Here is a 14873-nt window from a genome sequence, read left to right as displayed (position 1 = left end):
TGTTGATTTCTTTGGCCAAGTTGACTGAAGCTCGACAGTGATTTAAATCCCAGACTAAAACTGCGGTAACTGAAAGGACATCTATGGGAGAGGGAACTTTAAATTTACTTCCGCTACCGGCAACCGGAAATTCAGTGTATCCCCAACGGAAAAAACAAAACAAAACAAAAAAAAATGTATTTATTCGCTATCTAAATACATAACCAGCTAATATTACATGGTCTTTTGATTGATTGAAAGGCGTCGCCAAGAGCGTAAAAGTTGGTAAGTCAGTCTCCAATGTTCAGGTTCTCTTTATTAGACAAGAAAAATCATTTGGTAAACAAAACCAAGAATTCTTCTGGTGGCATACTTTGATTTTAAAGTATAAGTCTTATATAATAGGAAGTACATTTATATTCTAAGCCAAACGTTTAATTTGGGTAATTGTCAAACAGCTTTATCCCTTTCAGGGTCAAACTGAGAATGCAACAGACTGAGCAACCACTGGCCCCACTTTGGGTGTAATTTTATAAAATAAATTATTTTATATATTAGATACAGTACACTGTGTATTACGGTTTGTCACTATGATATTATAACATCTTTTGTGTTGCTTTTTTTAAAAGTTTTTGAACATGTAAACTTCACACTTAAAGGACTGGGGCTTTTTCAGTCTTCCAATCTTGTATATTCTTCCTCTTATGGAAATAAAGTAATAACTCCAGCCTGGAAGACTATAGTGTTGGTATTGGTCAGACAAATCATGGTAAAACTGAACTAATTTGAAAGGCCCCTGCACAGAATTTAACGTTTGTGTTCATCGTTCCTGATGTATTAATATATTTTCAACAGGAGATGGCGCCTTTTGCTCAGCAGCCCACTCCTGCATGGGCGACAATAACTACACACCCAGTGTTCGGCTCGTCTTGTCTTGTCAGCAAATCCAGGAAACGTCAAAATGTGAAGTTTCCTTAGAAGTTGACTGACAGCAACACTGCACCTCGGTGAGTCTGTTACCCTACAACGATAGATAGATAGATAGATAGATAGATAGATAGATAGATAGATAGATAGATAGATGGATGGATGGATGGATGGATGGATGGATGGATGGATGGATGGATGGATGGATGGATGGATGGATGGAGGAAGGCTGGGGGGGCAGGCAGACAGACAGGAGGGAGAATTTCACTTAGTCACTGCTGCTGTCAACATCCTTTTGATCTGCTTCCTGCTGTTACAGATTTTAAATAATTTACACTTTTCTTTTTCTGTGTCATTGATAAATCCACAAATTCAGAGCTGTGCAGACTGCAGAGAGCCCTCTAATCTCTTTCTTTAGCACAAAAAGAAAATAATGTATCATTCTCATAGGGATATTTTTTCTAGAATGTATGTATGTATGTATGTATGTATGTATGTATGTATGTATGTAGTATGTATGTATGTATGTATGTATGTATGGACAGAATGACAAACCCATCCTGCAGACCCCAGCATCCCACCATTAAACCCTACGTATTTAAGGTTGTTGTCACAGATACTGTTCCTAAAATAGCCGTCACCATAGGAGCTATTTTGTTGGTCGGAAAATGGTCAAAGACGAGACACATTTTTTAATAAAGCATTTTTAAATGTGAACTCCTGCTCCATGTCATTGTCACGTTTTGGGCAGTCTGGCTTCACTAGGTACAAAACACTCCTTATCCCACAGTAACTAGATAATAAGACACAGATTTATATGATTGCTATTTTTACAAATAAAAAAATGCCTATAATTGGGAGTAAATATTGATAATCAATGCTGCATTATATCCAGATGAACATGATTGATCACTTTACCTCTCTCGAAATATAATCTCCCCATCTGGGACACAATAGAGTCACACTGCAGTCTGTGAAATGATGTTGCTATTGGAAACGCCTTTTCACAGGGGACTGTTCCGGCCATCTGTGACCACAGTTTCCAACGCAGAATAAACGAACAGAACAGTCTGCCAGTATTCCTGCAGCTCACCCCTGACATTACAGGAACAAAGGAAGAAAAAACGCTCAGTTATTCCACATTTGCTCAACTTAAAGACAGAGGCCATAATATTTTAAATGATAATAAATAAATATGTGATTATTAATTACAATTTGCAAATCAAAGTGACAAGTCTCAGCCCAGAAGATGAATTTCAAGTCTATTTTATTCATAAGTCTATTTTGTTTCAAACTAAATGTCAAGCTGATGTATGAATGACTAGTTTGTGTAACCCACAAATAAAAACACCGAATTCACCCTTCTTAAGAAAGAAAACTTTATTGGTGATTTATAAACAAAACACATTACCACTATTCATTTAGGTAAAATAAAAAATAAAATGTCTGAAAATAAATGAAATAAATGAAATTTACTACTTCACTGTAACAGCTGATGAGCAGGTGTACCAAAAAAAAGGTTTACCGATAGATCCAGGCTTGTCTGTTTAGGACAGCACATTGCCACCATAGTTCACCACCATACATTTGGAAAGAATGACAGCATGATCACTCACTAAACACAAGCATACACTACATATACATTTTTTTACATTTGGATTTTTTTTTTTTTAAGTTTTATCTTTTTCAAGAGTGAAAGGGAAGTGACAGCTCATCATAGGAACATACACATATCAGGTACAATACAACAGTGTCAGTAAGATCATCATGTCAAAGCTGAACACAGAGGGGTTTTTTTTCTTTTTTTCATTGCTTTTCTCAAAAGCAAAAAAAAAAGTCATAATCAGTAAAAATAAAAAATAATAAACTTGCTTTGAAAGGTATCACACTATAGCATTTACAAATACCTAAAGAGGTTTAGTGGATGCCATACAACATCTGTGGAGCGTGAAGATTGTAGTACATTGATGTTTGCCGGACTGAAGTACATACAGATATTTCCTGTGTGTGAGTAATGAAGTAAAATATAACAAAAGAATAAAATCATAGCCATCTATCTATTTATATATATATTTCTCTATATAGTATGTGTTTCCTTAGAACAGTACATGCAGCAGCCACTTAATGGACTGACGTCATACTGAGCTGCAAAACTTTGGGGATGTGGCAACAAGTTACAGGCAGGGAAGAGGAACCAACAGAAGCGGGTCATGAGGCAGACGCATGCCCCTTTTTCAGAAACTCCTGAGAGGGGATTGGTGGGATGTAGATGTAGGATGGGATTCTTTAGATGCCCATAATTGCAGGTTAAATTACCAATAGAGAGCTATAAAAGGTCCATATTTACAGCATACCTAAAAGCTAATATTAGAATCAACAATATTAAATCATCAGTTTGGAGATAATGTTTTACTTTGTACATGTAGGGGGAGGGCCAGCCCACGGCACCTCCCTCCACATTATACCCTGTTTGCCACCCCTGTTATATGTCTCATCCCACCTGGTCCCCTCTCATTAGTGGCTACAAACACAAGAACGAAGAGTGAACTTTAGTACTTGGAGGTTAAACGTACTAAACCGCTGTGCACTTCAACAGACATCTGACAATTGCCAGGGAGAGAAACACTCGACTGAGCGTCCCCAAGCCTCATCCACATTACTCCATGCTGTTGACAGCACACCACAATGTTCAGAACAGGCCACTCCCAGGGTCAACCCTGAGCAGGGGGTTAGCGCGAGGGTTAGGTGCATGTATGACACATAAAATGAAGTTAAAGCTGTGAGGGGGACAAAAAGCAGAACAAGTCCATAGACTTTATCATGACTGTGGGTAAAAAAGGCATTTGGGGTTTAGTGAGGGTGGCTCCTGGCAGCTTGGGGGCAAGTACAAGCAGGTGAGTAGTTGTAAACTCAAGGTTTCAGGTAAGGGCTGGTTGCTACCAAACATTCAAAGCCGAAAGCGACAGGCTTTAACCGCAGCAGGGGAGAAGAGATGGTGTTATCAAAATATCAAGACTCTCCTCATATCTTTTAAGGTCTCATCAGCATTCACTGACTTAAACTGGAGTCACAAGCATCTCCCCTCCTTGAGAGAAGGTGAGGCATCCTCCCCACCTCTGAAACTTTCTCTTGCTCTCTGCGTTCCTCTGATGGCGCTTCAGTTGCAGACAAAGCTCGTTGTACCTTCAGATACTGTGAAATTCTGCAGTGTGATTGAAAAGTCTGCTGAATTCCATCCTGAGAGAGTGCACGTGTGCATCGCATAGGAACCAGTGCAGGGCAAGAAAAGCTTGCAGTGTCTGGGTTTCAGACCATTTTATGATGATCTTGCTCCATTTTTTTTATTCATCTGCCTTTCTCAGGGCTCAGGTGCTCTCCGTGTACACCATATTGATGTAAGTATAAGTATGCATGTTTAAATGTGAAAGCAGGTGTGTGTGTGCATGTGGCTTTGTTGAGATTTCAGGAAACACTGGTAATTACCAAAGGGATCTGCAGCAGTGTCATGTAGCCTTGGTTTCAGTGACTTGCTCCTGTGCTATTTACAAGTGTGTCCAGCGTCAGATGACGAGCATCTGTCTCCGTCTCGGGTATCTTTCTTCTTTTTCTTTAGCTGGCACAGAGCTTTTTGTTCTTGTACACATTTTCTTCCCACAGAGAGAAGGCTTTACACTTTACCACTGAGGAGGGGATAAGACAGAGGTGCCAACATGTCCAGTGGGTGGACGGGGGGGTATTATGATAAGGGCAAAGAGTTTTCTTTCAATACAGGAAATATGATGTCGACTCAAGATGCATAGGCACGTAAGGGTCTGGAGCAGATTCCATCTTTTGGTTGTTAATCAAGAAAAAGATAACAATTGATGTCATAGAGGGCCTAAATGTATGAGAAACAGTTGCAAGTAAGCTGTCTTCGTGTCAATTTGTCATATCTGCAGACCTTTTAGACATTTTATTTTTGCCCAGTGGACTTTGGTTGGTACCTCTGTTTTAACAACACCCATTTGTTCTTGATATTCATCCCCTTCTCCCCCTCTACTCATCTCCGTCATCCTTCCCCTTATCCTTCTTGTCTTTCTTCTCCTTCTTCTTCTTCTTTTTCTTCTTGGCTTCCTCCTTTTTCCCAAAAGTGATGAAATCACTCTTGTCATCCTCTCCTCCCTGGTTCTGCCTGATGGATATGATGGCTGGGGAGCCAGGGATGATGAAGGCCTCTGGAGGAACCTCACCAGGTTTCAGGTGTTGTGGAGGTGCGCCGGGACCACCGGGGCCATAGCGAAAGTGCCAGCTGTTGCTGTCTACACCAGCACCCATCGGAGGGGACACCTCTCCTCCTTCAGCATCTGAAATACAGAATGTGAGATGCGGTGCTTTGTTAATTTTATATTTACTGTAAATTGGATGGTGCATATTGGCAGGTATACCTGGATTAAGAAACCTCTAATGCAGTAATGTATATGCAGCACAATGCATGAACTAACAGTAGCCTTTGTGCAGCAAAATGCATCACACCCTACTGGCAAAAGACATTGATTCTTTCCTCTCTGCAATGACCTATTTTGCTGTACTTCTCTCACATATTCCTTTTTTACAGCTCTTTTTCTGAGTTCTTTCCAAAGGGATGGATTAAATGAGAAGGGCCTCAACCAACCAGAAGGACAAGTGTCTGGGAGAAGAAGCCGGACCTCAGGCAGTCCTAGAGCACAAATACCAGCTTACAACCTTAGATGTCCTGTATTTAATAATAATGTGCACTTTACTGTGTTTACAACATGCTAAACCTCACATGCCACCTAAATTGCCTTGTTTAATGTTTTGTGAGTTTAATATCACAAAAACAGCCATTTACAATCATTATCAGCCCTTATATACATTTAAAATATTTTGGTTAATGTCATTTCCCAAAACAATTATTGCAAGGCAAAATTCAAAACAATGGATTTACTTCAATAATCTTTTTTATTTTGTCATCTTTACCCTGATGAAATCCATTTGCATTTACTTTTTTTTTGCATGCATACATTTTTATTTGCATATTTGCATGGAAGGACTTATTAGTACTCCTACTGTATCTTAACAATTTCTCTTAGACATCCAGCAATCAGTCACAAAAACACACGGTACAGCTGACTTCCTCCTGCAGGAACAACAACCCACTTTGAAGTGAACAGCAGCATCAAATTTATCTGCTTAATGCAGAAATGTTCATGCCCTTTAGTCCGAGTTACCTCTAAAAGCACAGCAACAAACATGCTGAAGATCATGGCTCACGTGTCATTTACAAATTAATTTTGCACATCCACCCTTTTTGTAAGTTATCTTGATTTTCAAAATCATGTTTAAATCCCTCAGACAATATCAGCCCGACACTGCTGCATTTAAGTGGGTCATGCCTTTGAATTGTTTCTCATAGCTTTCCTCGCAAACAGGCAACATACTTGGAATGAGTGCGACAGCACTGCTGCAAGAGCTGTAGAAGGACGACAGGATGTGACAAAAAAAGACACAGGAAGATCAGGTCAGAGCAGGCTGGGTCAAATCACTGCCTCCCCCACATGGAGATGCAGAGACAGCTAGAGTCACATTAATTTACAAGACAGGAGTGTTCTTCGGTTGATAAGACCTCAACTGACTTCCCACACAGCAACATGACCCTGATTCTCTAACCTCAGAGGAAAAGTTAGAACCACAAAAGTGCCAAATAAGATATGTGTGTCCTTTGCTCCGAAGGGCTCTTTGTCTCTAGGAACTTGCAGCAGTTACAGCAGAGAACAGCGGCTGGATGAGACGGGGACGTCCTCAAATAAACCTAAACAGCCCAAACAAAACAACACCCTGAAGAGTGATGAGTCATGCCGCAAGCAGACAGACGGAAACGGTGCAAGTCAAAGCAACATAACTCTCTCAAACCGGTCACTAGATTTAACTTGTGATGCCTCGTCCACATATATGTCCAGTATATTTAATATTGTTCACTGAAATTGAACTATTTCCCCCCTCCCCCAATCTTCAGATGATCTCCACTCCAGACGACAGCTCTTTTCCTGGTTCATGCTGACATTTCAGCCGGATGACACCCATCCAAATATGTTTAATCATGCTTAGCAATGTTTATGTTAACATTTATAGTACTGGGTATTAACCAGCTTCTTTCATATAGCTCTGATGAACATTAGAGATAGCAATGAAGCGTTGCAGGGTGCCTCAAGCTGTGTTATCCTCTGCATTTATCAGGAATTGACCACAGTAAATGATAATGCATTGCAGACTATTATTATTATTCCCATACTCCCTCCTTCGTTTGTTCTCTGGACTCTACCCAAATGTCCATTTGCTCCTCTGTGCTGCCTAAGGTTTTCACACCTACTTAAACAACCCAGGTTAAATTTTGCCACGTCTACTTAATTCATCTCATCGCCTCTCCCCACCATCGGGCAGAAGCGCAGTGGAGTGCGGTGCAGTGTTACATAACACGCTGAAAAGAAGGAGGAGGAGGAAGACGAAAGAAGGCCAGGAAGTGCAGATATAAATTGCCATTCTCGCCATCAAAAAAAAGAGAGAGGGAGGTAGGTGAATAAGATTTTAAAGATCCTGCGGGTAGGATTCTTTTCCTTTTTTCTTCCCTCTATTTCCACACTGCGGAGGTTAGGAGCTCTGTGATTTCTTCTAAAGAAAATGTTCAGCTTGACCACACCCTACTGCACCACACTTGTTTAGTAATGTCCAGCACCTATTCTAAATCAATGTAATCCTATTTTGACTTATTTTATAGTTGTCTTTGACCACGCAAAGAAGTTCACATTAGAATTGTGCCTTCACCTACTTACAATCACACTGATGGGCTGATGGAAGTGATGACCTCAGAGGATTTCACAAAGAATTGATGCACACTCACACCCTGGAGACCCAGCTTCAACAGCTACTTGGGGTCATGTGTTTTGCTCACAGGCTGTAAATCCAACCAATGACCTTGGTTCACAGGGTGACCACTCTACCAATACTCAATAGATGGAGCTTGCTGGTTTTCAAAAGCAATTATTTGCTAATTGCCAGACTGTGTATTCCCCATCTTCCTCTCTCTCTCTTTCTCTCTCTCTCTCTCTCTTTCTCTCTCTTCATGTGTGTGTGTGTGTGTGTGTGTGTGTGGTGTGTGTGTGTGTGTGTGTTTGGGTTCCAGGCCAGGCTGAGCACCTTGCTGTCTGATCCCAGTTGAATCAAGTGGCAGATGGTGGACACAAGCAGTCCCAAGTGACAGTGCTTAATAGAAATAAAGGGCCCGGTAAATGCAGGTCGATCTACATGTTATATGCATACTTGTAGCCAAATATATTTTCATGTTTTTTTGCATGCTGTAAATAAAGTATGAAAGAAATACATAAAATGTATGGTTTTGATTTATCTTTGATGAGAACAATGGTAATAGGCAGAAAATCACCTAGAAAAGGACAATGAAGGACATAAAATAACTGAAGTCAAGAATAGAAAACAGATGGAGGTCCAAAAATGTCCCTGGCAACTTTTGTACGCTTCCTGTTTTGCTTTTATGAATTCTGCCAACAATTGTTTAATATTTAATAAAAGACTGCAACTCTGGACTGAATCCTGTGCTAGTTTAATTTAGCCTGGTATTTATGTCATTTGTTGTATCCATCACATATAAATAACTCGGAAGTTACCCAATTGATGACGACAAAAACAAAATACCAGTAAATTAATAAGGTCCATGCAAAGCCTTGAGGCTTAAAGATAATATGCTTTAGTCACCGCTGTCCACTTTTCTCTTTGTCATCTACATTTTCTCCCGCATAAATGGTGTTTTCCTTCCAACCTTGGTGTATTTCTGTGTGCAGGCTGCAGTAGACCTTAAATGTTAACGGAATCTGTTATATTGTTCCGTGAGTTGGTATCAGCTATGTTCATGTGTGAGCTGCAGAGATGCAGAACAAAGTAAGCCTGCATCCACCTCTGCAGTGGTTGTAGGTCACTCTCCCACCATTACTCACTCCTCTCCCTTTCTACACCCCCTGCCTCCAATTTCCACTTTCTAGACGTTTCCATCCTTCCTAATTCTGGCTTGTTCTTCGCCGCCTGGTGCCACAGTTTACCCCCACCCACACCATATGTTTGTGAACCTTCTAAATCACAGCCCCCGCCCTCCCTTTCCTGCCTACCCTGCCAATATAAGGGGCTGTGAATGGTTGCCGTGGAAACTGCATCCTCCAGTGAGGCACTAGGACATTGGCAGGAGCCACGGTGACAGTGCTTGTGCTGATGGAAAATAATGCTGCAAGCTCTCCTCCCTCTGCCTCTGTCTTGTCTAACCACTCTCCCCTAGCAACAGTAGCCTCCCTTGTTTTCCTTTCGATAAAATCACTCTTAGTGACACATGATCACAGCCTCCAAACGGTTTAGCACCTTCCTAATCCACCATATTCTTGCTTATAATGCTTATTCATTGCTTTATTTTCAATCAGTCAGCCCACTTCTTGTCAGTCTCTGTCAATCTATCCAGGGGAGAGCAAAGGAGTCCTGCACATTTCCTCTGAATCCCTACAAGCACTGGTTTGGAATGAACATGCAGAGGGAGTTAGGAGAGAGGGAGGGAGAGAGGCAGCAAGCGGAATCCAGATTTGACTAATGTCAGTGTGTTAATCTGGGTGTGGTCTGCGCTCCATCTGTCACAGCAGGAGCTGGCACGCAAAACATACACACACGAACACACACAGTATAAAAGACAATACAGAATGCTGAGACACTAATACCCAAACTGATTTTTACCTAAAGGGAGAGCAACTTACAAACAAGACCTTTTAGGTAGAAATATCAGTGTCAGTGATGTGATAATCAACACTGAATCACTATTTCAAATTCACTCATTTCTGAGATGCCATAAACAGAGTTTGAAACTCAAAGACTTCTGTCCTCCAGTTGCAAAGAACTTGGAACTAAATGTATTCAATGTCTTCTGACTGTGAACTCCGAATTATGTAAAGGCCAACTCTAAAATGTGACCTGAAGCTAACCATGAGGTCAGTTCAAGGTGGTCAGTATTTAGAGCAGGGTGAGGTGCTTTCCTACATACTTGGATTAAGTAGACTGATTTAAATCCTCAGCTGGTCTTGTCACCACGACTCTCCCCAAGTCACCTCATTTTCCCCACATCTTTATCTCTCATGTTTTCAAGGACCTCCAGGCCGTGGGTCTTTAGCTGAATCAAGCGATCGACCTGTAAATGGTCAAATTTTGTCCGACTGCTCAGCCCACCACCTTCTGCACACCAGGCCAGGAGCTTTCTGCATCTTTCAAGACGAGAAATCAACTTTTTGAACAAACTTTGTTGTGCCATCATGCTGTCCTTTCATCTTGAAAACCTTTCAGCCAGCTCAAATCTCTCCTGCATCTCTCCCCGACAGAACCACTCTTTTCCTCTGATGCTAAGCCTTTTGAGGTAAATTGTCACCATAAAAAGTGCTTACCACCCAATGCTCCTTTAGGACAGCGAACAAGCTGTACAACCATTATTAAGGGCCTCAATCACGCTGGTGTACAGTCACAGCACTTCTTGTGTGAGGTTCATTCGACTCTGGTGACAGCAATATAACCTGAAACTTTGATTAACCGGATATTTATACAATTTAATTCTGCTATATGTTCCTACAGGAAAACTCTTCCAAGCATACATTACAGTTTTAAAAAAATAAAAAAAAGTTATAGTGATTAAAAATTATGGAATTATTGTTTAAATACTTGACACAGAATGTGTTGTATATGCAAAAAATTGGATATATCTGTCAGTTGGCTAGTACAGTTTTGCTCAGATGGAGCATGGGAATTGTTCAGGTGAAAGTAAGATGGCTGATTCTTACCTGCGGCGCTGGAAGCGGTCGGCCAGTTCTGAACCAGAACCCCCTGGGCTCCCTGCATTACAGAGGACTCTTCCATGTGCACTGAGCTGAAACACACAAGATAAACAAGTTTGAACATATTATTCAATGCAGTTTAGCTCTAATATCTAAGAAATATTGAATTAAGGTGTAGCTTAGAAGACATCCAAATTAAAGCATTGGATCGTTAGAAGATGCACACCTTAATTTTTCTGAAAAATGTGTGATTATAGGTGAATGAATAAGCGCAAATATAAAACTTTATTCTGTTAAAGATTAAAGTCGTCACCTCCATTAGCTTGCAATCTTTGGATTATGGATTATAGATCATTTTGATGGATTTCAACACCACCTCACTAATATGAAACACCAAAGAAACATGCTCATATTTTAGCAACCATTACACTGTAAATCATCTCATCATTATAATGTTACCATCAATTGCTGGAAGTCCTAGCCTGATGATCCTTTTAAACTGTAAATCCTCACTTTTACCTTTAAACAATGCCAGGAGTGAATCCAAAATCCACTACTTTAACGGGATGTCTAGATTATTTGTTTTCTACAACTCTTAATTTAAACAGCTATTTTAAGCAAAAAATAAACTCCAAGTCACACTGTCAAAATCTCTGTGTTGACAAAGAAAAATAATAAGTAAAACTACAGTTAAAAAGGCACCTCTTCCTCATCAAAACACACAGAAAATTGCTGTACAAAATAAATAGGTTAGCGTATCACATGGTGTTAATGTGGTATCCAAAATCTCTCATAAAAGAGAGATTACAGATGGAGCCTCACTGAGCTCGATAAAGGACGACGGGCGGATCAAATCGTGAGTCACCAGACAGCTTTAATATGTTCAACTGGTTTGGAGTAACTCTCATTAATCCTGCCTGTAATTATGAGGGAATCATTCATTATCAGGCTCAGTTGATGCACAGTTATTAATCTGGTGTGCACATCAGATTGAAAGCAGAAATACATTAATGCCTGATCCTTTTTTTATTTATATTGTGTTCATCAGTGTTTCTGTAGCACATCAGTGAAGTAAGTGATGTCTGAGCAGGTACTAGTTCAGTGTTTTGTCTGAAACTGGGTGATATAAGTATGGATCTAATTAGACATGCTTCAACATGGCTGTCCTTCACACCTCACCAATCCCTCTCTGACGTTCCTTTCTCTCCTGGCAATTTTCCATCTGTCTATATAATATCAAGAAACATATGTCCTGTTCATTTCACCATATTAATGTTGATAATTTAGAAAATTCTAAGAAGCCATAAACATAGACTTGGACAAACAAAACACCTTTAGAAATGAAATTGGCCTTAGATGATGGAAATTATAATGTTAGGTCTGTCAAAAGATTGTACAGATTTGCACATTTTTTCCTCTATTTGAAATTAGAAACACAATGTTACAAAACAAACAATGTGTTAAATTGTACTGTTATTCAACAAATCTCAGTTAAGCTATTAAAGTTATCTTTTTGCAATTGTATTAGATTTATGCACTTAGTTGTCATCATAAAGTCTTTAATTTTACCGTCAGTCTGTGGAAGCTGAAAAACATAGTGATGAACATTAAAATGTTGAATAATTCATTGCAGAAAATTTTATTTTTAGTCGTCATTGCATGACAAGACTGCAAATTCAGCCAGTGGATATGATTATTTTTGTAAAGGTTCATGTTCATTCTATTCTAATTGAGAATATATGGTAAACTGGTATGTAAACCTGTCTGGTGTCTGGTGTGTTAAGCTAATATGTGAATGCATATTCTTTAGGTCTCCAGGATGATGAAAACCAGGGAGAAATTTCATTTTGCAAAGTGATGGTGGTGTTGGGTGGAACACTCACCTCTGCATGACACCTCCTGCCCTCAGGGAGGCTGAATATCTCCAGTCTGCACTCGGCATTTTGGGCTGCAAGAGAAAGGGAGAGGAATTGAGCCTGAAGTACAGGTGAAAGCCAATACGATCACATTAATAAGTCATGGCGAGTGCTGCTCGTGCATGTGCGTCACACACAATCAGCCACAGTCACAGCTTGGTTCTCCAGTGATTAATCGCTGCACCTTCTCCTGCTGCATCCCTCACTACCTCCATTCATGACCTTCATGGGATGTGACCCCTTGGAAAATTACAGGCTGTGTGTACAGGGAATAATAAAGACTGGTGAGGATATGGCAAAATCCCAACATTTCTCTTTATGTGTCATTCTGATTACAGATAAAGCCAAACTTAGTGATACATTTCCCTGCTGCAACTCTTTGTCTCCGTTTCCTGTTAGAACATTTCATACTTTAAAATATCAGCCATCACAAACCTTACTGCATGGTTACATGGCTGAGTAGATGCTGTATTTTTCCATCCTTCCATGCAGCTTCTATTTTGCCTCTATATTCGCATCCTGCACTCTGGTGCAGTGGACAACGTCTCTGTTCAACTCCACACAGAACAAAACCTTAAGCGTCCCTGGCAAAGATTTCTCTTTCAGTTGATTTGCTGTGGCACATTTTGCCCTGAAATGTGGCAACATTTTACATTTGGATTTTTCCAGTCAGTAGAAATGAGGGTGAGCAAAGAATAGATAGTCTCACTGACTCTCACAGAGACCCAAAAGACCCCAACACTACAGCTTCAGTAAATATATGCTTCCCTTGTTTGAACTCCACTAAAATTAATTCATGGATGAGAACATAAGTTATTAATCTCAGGCTACAGCACCAACCAATCTAAACCCATCTCAGTGGGATCTCTAAATCTTCCATACTTGGTCCTGCAGTTCATAAGAGACCGGTTTGCAATCCCATTTCCTATCAAATGTGACAGATGTTCACTTGATGTCCATTGACATCTATGAGTCTGCAGTGGACATCCATCACTGGACGGAATCCAATATTATCTTAATGAGTAAAGCCTGGTACTGACTCCTCCTGGAGTCAGTCAAGAAGTGTGAAATGTTTACAGGCAGGAAGAAGCCACTGCAGCGCTGGAAACATTAAGGAGGGGCACGCTTAAGAATACAGCAGTAGGAGACCAGGTTAATAGATGGTGTCGAAAAAATATGTCTGTATGTATCTGACCTTAACAGTATGGATAATCACACAAATCTTGTGAGGATAATAATTTTAAAAAAGACAAATGTGCACATTGTGGTCTAAGGGAAGGTTCTGCATGTGTATATGATGTTTACGGGAGTGCATGAGCTCAAATATACCACATAAAGCATCAGGCGCCGACATCCACTACATATCTGCAGTGTTGCAGTATCTGTCCGCAGATGGAAGGCATGAACATGCCAGCAAGAATTCAGCATAGGAAATGTAAACATAAGCTGACAGACAACAAAAACCCTCACTCAATGTAACATCAGTCTATCACTGATCACTGAAAAAAAAGACAAATTACTCAAATAAGAAGTCCCAAATCATTACAAAGGCACTGATTTCTCTATGTGGAAGAGAAATTGGCACAGTGACGGACTGAAGACAGCATTTTTGTAATGGCGATTCAAGCCTTTTTCTCGCCCTTTTTTCCCACTCTGTTCCTCTCCCTCCCTCCGCGTGAACACTCCATGGATACAGAGCTCGCACCTCTGCCATCAACACCGCGTCCAATCACCTCGCATCCCCCGCCTCATCCTGGAAGAGCCAGCCAATCCGCGCACAATAATGAGAAACCTATCACTGCCAATTGATTTCATAGCCATCACAATCATGTCTGACGTTCAATGAGAGCACATTAAGCGCTCACATAACAATTATCTGTCGCTCATTTTAACCTTTATTGTCCCTGATATCCTTTCCAGCACTATAAAAAGAGACCCAGAGAGTCTGTGCTATAAACCCTGTCACCACCAGAAAGCAATTATAACTTATCATCTGAATAATTTATATTTCTTTACAGCCATTATTGATGTAAACAATCTTTGCCTAATGTAATTATCAATTAGTAGGAGAAAATGTCTCAGAGGCCAAGATGTTCTGATCATATAGGATCTGCCTGCTCCTTAGAATACAAGTAGTACAATCAAATTATTTCTGTCTTACAAGCTCAGGACCAGAGATATACGTGAGCAG

General features: G+C 40.3%; 1 protein-coding gene across 5 annotated transcripts in view; it reads right to left on the bottom strand.

Moving 5' to 3' along the window:
- Positions 1 to 2261: 2261 nt before the first annotated feature.
- LOC130531667 (protocadherin alpha-C2-like) overlaps positions 2262 to 14873 on the bottom strand; it is a 119081-nt gene continuing 106469 nt past the window's right edge. For all 5 annotated transcript variants that reach the window (XM_057043785.1, XM_057043786.1, XM_057043784.1 and 2 more), the window contains exons 2-4: positions 12650 to 12714; positions 10773 to 10858; positions 2262 to 5249 (exon numbers count right to left, since the gene is read on the bottom strand). In XM_057043785.1, coding sequence (XP_056899765.1) covers positions 4942 to 5249; positions 10773 to 10858; positions 12650 to 12714 — 459 coding nt within the window. In that variant the 3' untranslated portion in view covers positions 2262 to 4941. The remainder of the gene's footprint in view (positions 5250 to 10772; positions 10859 to 12649; positions 12715 to 14873) is intronic.

This window comes from Takifugu flavidus, chromosome 9 (genome assembly GCF_003711565.1).
Source record: "Takifugu flavidus isolate HTHZ2018 chromosome 9, ASM371156v2, whole genome shotgun sequence".
Lineage (NCBI taxonomy): Eukaryota > Metazoa > Chordata > Actinopteri > Tetraodontiformes > Tetraodontidae > Takifugu > Takifugu flavidus.
This window is presented reverse-complemented; position numbering and strand designations above follow the sequence as displayed.